Source organism: Nannospalax galili, unplaced genomic scaffold, assembly GCF_000622305.1.
Source record: "Nannospalax galili isolate Female #2095 unplaced genomic scaffold, S.galili_v1.0 scaffold1408, whole genome shotgun sequence".
Lineage (NCBI taxonomy): Eukaryota > Metazoa > Chordata > Mammalia > Rodentia > Spalacidae > Nannospalax > Nannospalax galili.
This window is the reverse complement of record NW_008357131.1, coordinates 245,518-255,180: the sequence shown is the minus strand read 5'-3', so window position 1 is coordinate 255,180 and position 9,663 is coordinate 245,518. Positions and strand designations below refer to the sequence as shown.

General features: G+C 45.3%; 1 protein-coding gene across 1 annotated transcript in view; it reads left to right on the top strand.

Moving 5' to 3' along the window:
- Positions 1–9,657, top strand: part of Chmp4b (charged multivesicular body protein 4B) — a 43,677-nt gene extending 34,020 nt beyond the window's left edge. Inside the window, exons 2-5 of the mRNA XM_008855052.2 lie at positions 4,564–4,741; positions 6,440–6,554; positions 8,186–8,312; positions 9,418–9,657. Coding sequence (XP_008853274.1) covers positions 4,564–4,741; positions 6,440–6,554; positions 8,186–8,312; positions 9,418–9,482 — 485 coding nt within the window. The 3' untranslated portion in view covers positions 9,483–9,657. The remainder of the gene's footprint in view (positions 1–4,563; positions 4,742–6,439; positions 6,555–8,185; positions 8,313–9,417) is intronic.
- Positions 9,658–9,663: the final 6 nt, after the last annotated feature.

The following is a 9,663-nucleotide window of genomic DNA, read 5'->3' as shown; positions in this document are numbered from 1 at the left end:
TGTCTTTTTGACACAGGGTCTCCCTGTAGCCCCAGCTGGCCTGGAACTCACTATGTAGACCAGACTGGCCTTGAACTCACAAAGATCCGCCTGCCTCTGCCTCCCAAGTGCTGGCATTAAAGGCATGTGCCACCACGCCCAGCATAAATAAATTTTTTTTTTTTAAAAAAAGACCCCAAAGAAAAATAGCCAGTTTCTTGGCTAAAAGTCAAACTGTCCTTGGGCCTCTTAGCATACTCTGTTCCAAAGGCCAAAAATGTGAAAAGTATTTGGGAGCTTTTATCTAATCCTTAAAAGATTTTAGGATTACCTCTTCAGAGGGGGTAATGTTAGAGTAGCAAAAAACCCCCATTAAAAAAAAAAAGAAGAAAGAGCACATGAAGTTATCAGAAAAAAAGTGATGGGGAGATATGGGAGGAGTTGGAGAGGAGGAAGTGGATGTGGATTTGATCAAAACACTTTATATGCATGTATGAAATTCTCAATAAGTTATTTAAAAAAAAAAAAAAAAGAAAGTCACCTGTTCTACCTGTTATTAAAGTCTCCATCTCTTAGAGGACAATCTACTTCCTTTTTCAATTCTGTCAGGTTTTGAATCAAGTATTTTGGATCTCTGTTGTTAGGTGCATATATTTATAATTATTATATCTTCCAGATGGACATTTTCACTGTAATAAAAATTTTTTTATCTTTTAAAAAATATTTATTTTTATTTTATATGTATGAATGTTTTGCCTGCATGTATGTAAATGCACCTGTGTGTACAATGTCTGTGGAGATTAGAAGAGGGTGTCAGATCTCCTGAAACTGGAGTTACAGACAGTTGTTATCTGCCATGTGGATGCTGGGAACCAAACCTGGGTCCTCTGAAGAGCAGCCAGTGCTGTGAACCACTGAGCCATCTCCCCAGCCCCACCCTAAACAACTTGATTTACAGCAGAATGAGGCAGGAGGCCGAGAGCGAGAGCGGTGGTGGGAAGCAGACAAGCAAGCTCCCTTAGTTCCTTCGGGTGCTGCCTGCGTGCCCAGGCTGCGGGGTGTTCTTCAGATTCTCACTTCCATGTTGTGTGTTGCCTTTTGGGGGAAGTGTCCTCTGGAGTGTGTTGGTGTTTGTGTTGTGGTTTATGCTAAGTGGGAAGGAAGTATACTGTACCCTGCTTCTCTCCTACCCTGTGCCTTCTGGGTACCTTCAGTTATAGATCATGGCCTTTGAAAAGGCTGCAGACAACTGGCATCCACTTAAGAGACAGCTGTTACTAGACCCTCCTCCCTCCACGCTGAGGCTCTTTGAGCCCATGGGGAATGTGCAGCCATGCCTTCTGAGCATCTGTTAAAATGCTTTGGGCTGTTTTCCCCTGTACTGAATTGGGGCAGATCACAGCAGACAGATCTGTTTCTTCTTCAAAGAGAATCCACTTGACCTTGGCTTAGGAGAAAGGAAGTCCTACGTGCTGCATTCTGTTGTCATTACAGATGCCTTGCAGAAGGGGTTTCTGGTCCTGAATGTCCCATTGCCCTCTCTGCCTGTTTAGGGTATCTCTTCATAGCTTTCTCGTCATAGATGTTGGGAGGGTCTAATGAAGCAACTCTCTGGAGACCAGTGTTTATTCCAATATGGCTGATGTTGGTTTTGCTTCAGCTTTCAGAGCCAATAAAGCTGGTTATTAGATTCTGTAATTGCTGCTGTAATTACTCTCTTGGAACTGGAAAGGCATAATTATATACGGAGATTCCAAGGACTACTTTTTCCCATCTAAAAGCAACCTCTTAAACTTCTCTTGGTAGGGTTAAATTCCAGTTATTAAAGCCACTGTGTTTACAAATGACATTGAGTTCTTTGGCAGGAATGGGATTTCTTTGGGTGCCTCCTCTTTGAATATTTGGCTTAGATGAACAGCTCCTCATTGGCCTAGTAGTTGTTTCTTTAATTCAACCATCCAGAATTTGGAAAAGTTGGCATTACAAGCCAACTTCATTTATGTAAACATTGAATTTGGGCCCTTTGGACTTTGGCTACATATAAAAGCAAATCTCTGATCAAAAATCTGGTTGGAGCTGAGTATGGTGGTTCACACCTGTACTCCTAGCACTTGAGAGGCTGAGGCAGGGTGATTTCCTGAGAGTTCAAGGCCAGCCTGGGCTGTATAGTGATTTCTAAGCCAGACTCCCCTTACCCCAAATAGAAATCCAGTTAGGGTAAAGGAAGTTTTACTTTGACATGTCAGTGTTCAGAGTATCATTTGACTGGTGGGATCTGGCTCCTCTAAAGCCTTCATTTTGCCCTAAGTTTTACTCAGTGCAGTGCCCAACACTTGGAGATATAGGATGCTGTGACTACTTAGGTTCATACATGTTCACACATGTTCTTACAGCCCAGATGTTGACCATTGGCAGTTTTTAGGGTTACTTTACTTGTGAAGCATTTGGGGGATGTCTTCTCAGCCTGTTCTGTTTGGAACTGTCAGCTAGTTCAGAAATACCTCAGATGGGGCAGGGAGAAAAAAGTCATTAACAGTCCCTGCCAGGCACCAGCCTGCAAAGTCCACTGCTTGCAGGAACAAGGTGTGTAAGCCCCACAGCAGGAGGCCCAGGGGCCAGGCTCTTTACTGGGGGCCTTTCCCTAGTTTCAGCACACATACAAGTGAAGGACTTGTCAGAGTTCTTCTGCATGGGCCAAGAAGACCGCAAGGAGAGGTGGACCCTTCCTGAAGAATCCTGGGTAGAATGTAGATAGATGCTCTCCAATTATACCAGAAAGCCTGTTGTAAGCTGAAAATATCATTAAATTAAAAATTCACTTAATGCAGCCAGGTGTGGTGGTGCACGCCTTTAATCCCAGCACTCGGGAGGCAGAGGCAGGTGTATCTCTGTGAGTTCAAGGCCAGCCTGGTCTACATAATGAGTTCCAGGACAGCTGGGGCTACGGGGAGACCAAAAGACCAAAAAAAAATTTTTTTTTTCACTTAATGAAACAACATAGTTACTTTAAGTGTTAAGATAGAACTGTTTGATGGAATTAAAGAATCAGCTTGACAATATTAACTCCTCTTGTATTCCAGTCATTGTGTTAGATGTTGGTCTGAAAAAATGGATAGTGTTGTCATCATTTTATTCATTGGGAGTTGTTTCCTTACCTCCCTGCTGTATTTGGTATTTGCTTCCAAGTTTATGGCTTGAGAGATTTTAGAAATAGAGGTGAGTATCAGAGAAGCTTAGAGTTTGACATACAAGGGGTCACTGCTAACTGGAAGAATACATCAGAGGAAAAGATAAAGCATTTCTAATGATGTCAGTAGGGAAATAATAGCTTTAGTTTTAAAACTCATGATGTTGCCAACTATATATAATAATTCCATAAACTGATAAACTCAGGACACCAAAGAGCAAGGCCAATCTGTCATCATGGTGTTCCTTCTTGAGAACTGTCATGTCGGGGGAAACAGTAGAAGAGGTCTGGGAGTGGCTGGGCTGTCTCCTCTCCACGTCACAGCAGATGAGCTGGGTGAGTTTTCTCCTTTTGGATTCATCAGTCTCCATATTAGGCTGTGGTTAGGGGATTCTGAGCCATAACCTGTACTGGAGAAATGAGGATGTGGCCACCATTCAGCAGCCTCTAGACTCTAGAATGTTCTGTAGACAATTGTTTGTTTCTCACCTCAGTACCACAGATTGACTAGGGCTAAATAGGTGTTCTCCCCTTCTGTAGACAAGTTATATTCCTGATTGAGCCGCAGGTGGGGAGGGTTGGGAGGAAGGAACTGAGAAGGGGGCACCTGTGAGAAATGTGCCTGGCCTGAGAAGACTTGAGAGTCACTTGATTGTGGCAGGAGGTCCATCTTCAGTGAAATTCTGTGTGTTCTGTAGTACAGAATATGCTATAGTGGCCGTCGTAGACATGGGCTTTCTGGTTTTGTCTAATTTCCAGAGAAAATTACCGGCTCAGAGACAGAAACATCTCCATTCATACTGTTCTGTGTTGCCACATTGCTTTCAGAAGTCTAGCAATTTACAGAAATACTGGCTTTGTGTGACATTGCATTTTAACCCAGACTGATACTGTATTTGGTACAGTCATTTATTGTTTTTTTATTTAGTTGGCATGAAATGGTACTTGAATGGCTTCATAATAATTAGAGCAGTGTGGCTGGCTTGGTTGGTTCTGCTCTGCTAATGTGCTGTGTGGTTCTAGGTATTAGCTCTTTTACTACTTCCAGCGAACTGAGCAGGGAAGCTCAGTCACTCACCTATGTCTCTGAAATGCACTTTGACCCCAGAGTGTGTTCTTACCCTGGGTGTGTGTCCAGTGCTTTGGTTTGGTGGTGGATGTGGTTGTCAGAGAATAAAAACTTGTGTTTGTGTGCTTCTTCCCTGGCTATATTGTGAGGTATGTGAAGTCTGCATTTTCTAAGAAGACTGAGTGTGCTCTTGTGTAGAAGAGATTATCAGTCTTTCATGATGGAGGCAGCAACTGAAGAGATGCAGTACTCCTGGGGGAAGTGCTAAGTACCCTCTCAGACATCACGCCATGTCCAGGCTCTTCAAACCCTGTTTTCTTCCCTCCAGCGGCCCTTCAGGCGCTGAAGCGCAAGAAGAGGTATGAGAAGCAGCTGGCACAGATCGATGGCACCCTGTCTACCATTGAGTTCCAGCGGGAGGCCCTGGAGAACGCCAACACCAACACCGAGGTGCTCAAGAACATGGGCTACGCCGCCAAGGCCATGAAGGCTGCCCACGACAACATGTATGTGTCATGCTGGTGAAGGGACATCCAGGGCGAGGACATTGCATAGGCCATGGCCTTGGATTATCCTTCAAGGACCTGACTTTGTTGTAATTTGCTTTCTTTTTTGGAACTCCTGAAGTGAATTAAGTATCTTTCCGTTTTTGTTTCCATACAGAGCTCATGAATGAAAAAATACTTTGGGTTTGATTCTGGGTTACTGCGATAAGCATGGTTTCAGATTGGGAAAAGCCCATTGAAGGTCCCCTCACCCACTCCTCTGTTTATCAGGCTGGAAAAGCCTGTGACCCAGGGAGGGGGGCCCACCCGCCCTGAGTTATATATGAGCATGGATAGGACTGGGATTAGAACCTGTGGTTATGGCTCTCCTGCCATTGTCAGGCCCAGGCATGCGTGGTCCATCTGGGCTCTGAATCCTAGGTCTGCTTTGGAGCCATGTGTGCCTCCTCCCTCGCTCCCAGGCCGTGGCTGTCTTCTCAGCAGTGCTCTTGCCTCAGCAGTCCTTCCTTCTCCATGCAGATGGCGACGTCGCATGCCAGTGGCCTTTTTCCAGTTGTAATTAAAGACCAAGGAAGTAGCTAGGCTCCAAGTTGGGGATTTTCCATGAAAAAATTCTGCATTTGTTAGGTTCTTTGCAGCCGATATTAAAGGGTGGCTAGAGCACTTGTTGCTGCTCCGTTCAGCTACTCAGTTGTGCTTAGGACAGGCAAATGCCATCTGTAAGCCTGTGTTTTAGAACACAGTTATGCCATTAATTTATATACTGTCTGTAGCTGTTTTTGTGCTGTAAAGCAGAGTTGAGTATTTATTAACAGTCTATAAACCACACTAAAATATTGATTAGCAGGTCATTTACTGAAAAAAATCTTGCTGTTCTGTACTCTAGAAATATGAGGTGCAGGGAGAGTTGCTTTACATAGATGAGGTGATGTTGAGAGACACTCTCATTGGATTGGGCTGCTCAGGTGAAGGCCCACGTCTGTTTTATTCTGTTTTCCTGACACCTAACTCAGAAGTAGTAAATACTGAGTATACTTTGAAGTATCTTTGTAGATCATATTGAATAATTACATATTTGCAGAATTGACACTATAAAAATCTGTGTGCTGGGTCTGAGCACTTAGGAGGCAGAGGCAGGTGGAGCTCTGTGAGTTCAAGGCCAGCCTGGTCTACATAGTGAGTTCCAGGCAGCTGGGACTACTGGAAGACCCTGCTTCAAAAAAAGACCAAGATGTGTGTGTGTGTGTGTGTGTGTGTGTGTGTGTGTGTGTGTTTGCCTTGCTTTTGAACCTGGTAGAAGAGCTGTAAGTGGATTTGAAGAGATGGGAAAGGCCAATCTGAGTCTCTCCTTCCACCTTTTCTTGTGTTCTGTGGAAGAAACTCAGGTATTCAGACTTGTAAAGCAATTACTTTACTGACCCAGCCATTCCCCAGGGCCATAGCACTCGCTATGTAGACCAGGCTGGCCTAGATCTCACAGATATCCACCTACCTCTGCCTCCTCAGTGCTGGGATTAAAGGCAGGCACTGCCATGCCCAGCAATTCTCAATTTTAAAGGGGAATTCAATAATGACAATTAATTCCTCAAGAGGGTAGTTACTAACTGTGGGCTAAGAAGCAGATTGTACACAGGTTTTCTGTTCCACTCTCCTAGACCAGTCTTAACTAATATGATAATCTGCTTGTTTCATTTCAAGGGACATTGATAAAGTCGATGAGTTAATGCAGGACATTGCTGACCAACAAGAACTCGCAGAGGAGATTTCCACAGCTATTTCCAAACCTGTAGGCTTTGGAGAAGAGTTTGATGAGGTGAGTGTCTTCAAGTAGATCGTGTGAGCCTCACAAGTGGTGCCAAGCTATCTCTTGATGTGTTATTAAAGGTTCTCAGACAGTGATATGACTTGGAAATCACTGATTCTTAACCTCCAAACTTGGATATCAATAGGGCATGATGTGCATTTCCTTGGATTCTGAATTTTTTTTTTTAAAGACACAGTCTCACTATGTGGTTCTGACTAGCTTGGAACTCATAAAGATCTGCCTGCCTCTGCCTCCCAAGTGCTGGGATTAAAGGTGAGTGCCCATCAGATTGTGGATTTTAAGAGATGCTGTTATGGGAGTGGTACAGCAAAGGAACCTTCATTGGCAGGCTTTTGGACAATATTGGTTTCAGTAAGCAGTGACTCTGAGCATTTCTGTGATGGGCCCTGGGTTCAACCTGGGGCAACTAAGGTGACCATGGCCTATTAACACTTACAAGGTTTTCGCTCAGTTAGCTCTGACATGAGGTAAAGGAGAAGCCAAGGATGGAACACTCCTCTGATCTCTCAGGGATCCTTCTAGATCATCTACCAATTGATGCTGTAGTAGTTTGAGGCCTTGAATTACTTCTTAGGGAAGGTACTTGATTATGCTTTAGATTTGAGTCCCCCAAATGTGAGCATTTCTCTGCTGAACTGAATTCTCGTGCCTCTGGTTCCCATTGTCTAAATGAGAAGTCAGCTTGTGGTCCTTAGCTTCCAGCATCAGGGATTTCATAGTCTCAGGCTGAAGTTGGACAGGCAAACCAAGTTCATATCAGTTCAGCAAATATTCCTGAGAATTTACTCAGGATATCTGGTTCTGAGATTATAAAATAAAACAGGAATGGAGTCAGGCTGGATGGTGCAGGAGGGTAGGGCAGGAGGATAACAAGTTCAAGGCCTGCCTGGGCTGTGGAGTAAGTTCAAGGCTGGCTTGGGCAACTTAGCAAGAACCTGCCTCAAAATTTTAAAAAAGTAAACAGAGACTTGGGGTGCTGGAGAGATGGCTCATCAGTTAAGAGCACTGGCTGCTCTTGCAGAGGACCTGAGTTCTGTTGCTAGCATGCACATGGTGGCTAACAACTGTCCATAACTTCAGTTCCAGGGTCTCCAACGCCCTTTTCTGGTCTCCACAGGCATTGCACTTAAAACATATGTGCAGGCAAAACATTCTGTATACACATTAAATAAAAATAAATCCAAGGGGGGCTGGAGAGATGGGTTAGCGGTTAAGAACAACACTGGTTTTTCTTGCAGAAGACCTGGGTTCAAATCCCAGCACCCACATAGCAGCTAACAACTGTCCATACCTCCAGTCCTAGGGGATCCGACAGCCTTTTCTGACCTCCAAGGGCATTGCATGACATAGGTGCACTTACCTACATGCAGGCGATACACACATACATATAAAATAAAAATAATAAAATTTAAGAAAAAAAAGACAAGGAAAAAAAAAGAGTCCTTCCTTGCAGGGCAGGGGAGGGCAGGGCTTGACACATACATGCACCAGGGAGTCTTCAACCTAGAGTTCACTTCCCCTCTGACTTTCAGAGGATAAAGTTCACTGAGCATCAGTTGGGAGGCATGTCTTCGAGGTTGGGTTTCCAGGAAGAGCTCTCAGTTTGTTTCCTTCTGTAGGACGAACTCATGGCGGAATTAGAAGAACTGGAACAGGAGGAACTAGATAAGAATTTGCTGGAGATCAGTGGACCCGAAACAGTCCCTCTACCAAATGTTCCCTCTATAGCCTTGCCATCCAAACCTGGTGAGTGTTTCCCACAGAGTCAGAACACCTGGGCTTCATGAGAAGGGAGATGCTCTTAGGGTCAGTTGACTTCTGTTTGGGTACTGGGCCATTTAGGCTGTGTTGTAATGGCCTTAGTGCCAACGTTGTCTGCCGTTTCCTAGTTTTCTCTAGGACGTAATTTCTTAACCTCAATGCTGTTGACATGACCAGATAATTCTGGGAGTTTGCAGTGGGGATGGTGACTGCCCTGTGGCAATACCCCTGACTTCCCTCACTAGATGTCAGTAGTAACCACTGCCATGCTGAGTTGTATTAAGTAAAATGTCTCCAGACATTGCTGCATGTCCCCTGTGAGAGTGGGGGTCGGAATCTGCCCTAGTTAAAAGCCTTTATTCTAGAATGATTTTTCTTATCACTAAATAAGAGAAAGCTCTGGGTACTGTGCAAAGGTGTGAGAATTTAAGTGTACGTCAGGTCTTGCACCATCTAGTCTCCTGTGCTGGGCACACCTGTCAAACCCTCAGTCAGAGAGGGGAGGAAACAGCCTTGGCTGTAAAACCATTTCCTCCGCACAGTTCTTGCCTTTCTCCCCTCTTGGCATATTTCACCCCGTGTAGAAGTCTTCCACACAGAGCTCCTAGAAAAGGCAGAGCCATTAATTTAGTTGTTGAGCCAAGAGCCTGGGTAGAGTGTGCGATCAGGTCATGACCCTCTCTATCTGCTATGGGTTAACAGAAGAGGCTCCTCAGTAGTCAGTGGCCTGCCCAGCAAACTCCTAGTATGCATTTAAGCAATTCCAAGTAGAGTTGGCTTGACAAGGATTGTTTCCCTTGGGAAACTCTTCTCCCTCTGTCCACCCCTGGGTGCTTTAGGACTGAGGGACCCTCGGTGTGGAACAGTCCCTTCTGATAATGGCTGCCCCAAGGGAGTTGCTGTGGAAGGTGTCTGGAGTCCCTGAATGTTGGGCAGTGATTTGTAAGCCTGAGGAGCTGCTGGGCAGAAGGTGAGGGGCTGCAGGACAGTGCTGTTTGTGTCACAGTGGAGCCCAACCCAGCTCTCAGCCAGAGGGTTTTGACAGCATCACAACCAGCCTTCTGAAATCACCTTTTCTGTCTCCACACAGCCAAGAAAAAGGAAGAGGAAGATGACGACATGAAGGAACTGGAGAACTGGGCCGGATCTATGTAACTGGCCCAGCACAGGCTGGGCCCAGACAGACTCTGGTGGCCTGTGCGGCAGGCAGTCACGTGCGTGTGCAGGGCAGGCAGGACGCGGTGCAGGCAGCCTCCATCACTCGACTCTCACTCCAAAGCAGTAGGCCGCATCACTGCTCACTCTTGCATAGCATGGTCTGTGCCCAGGGGCGGGC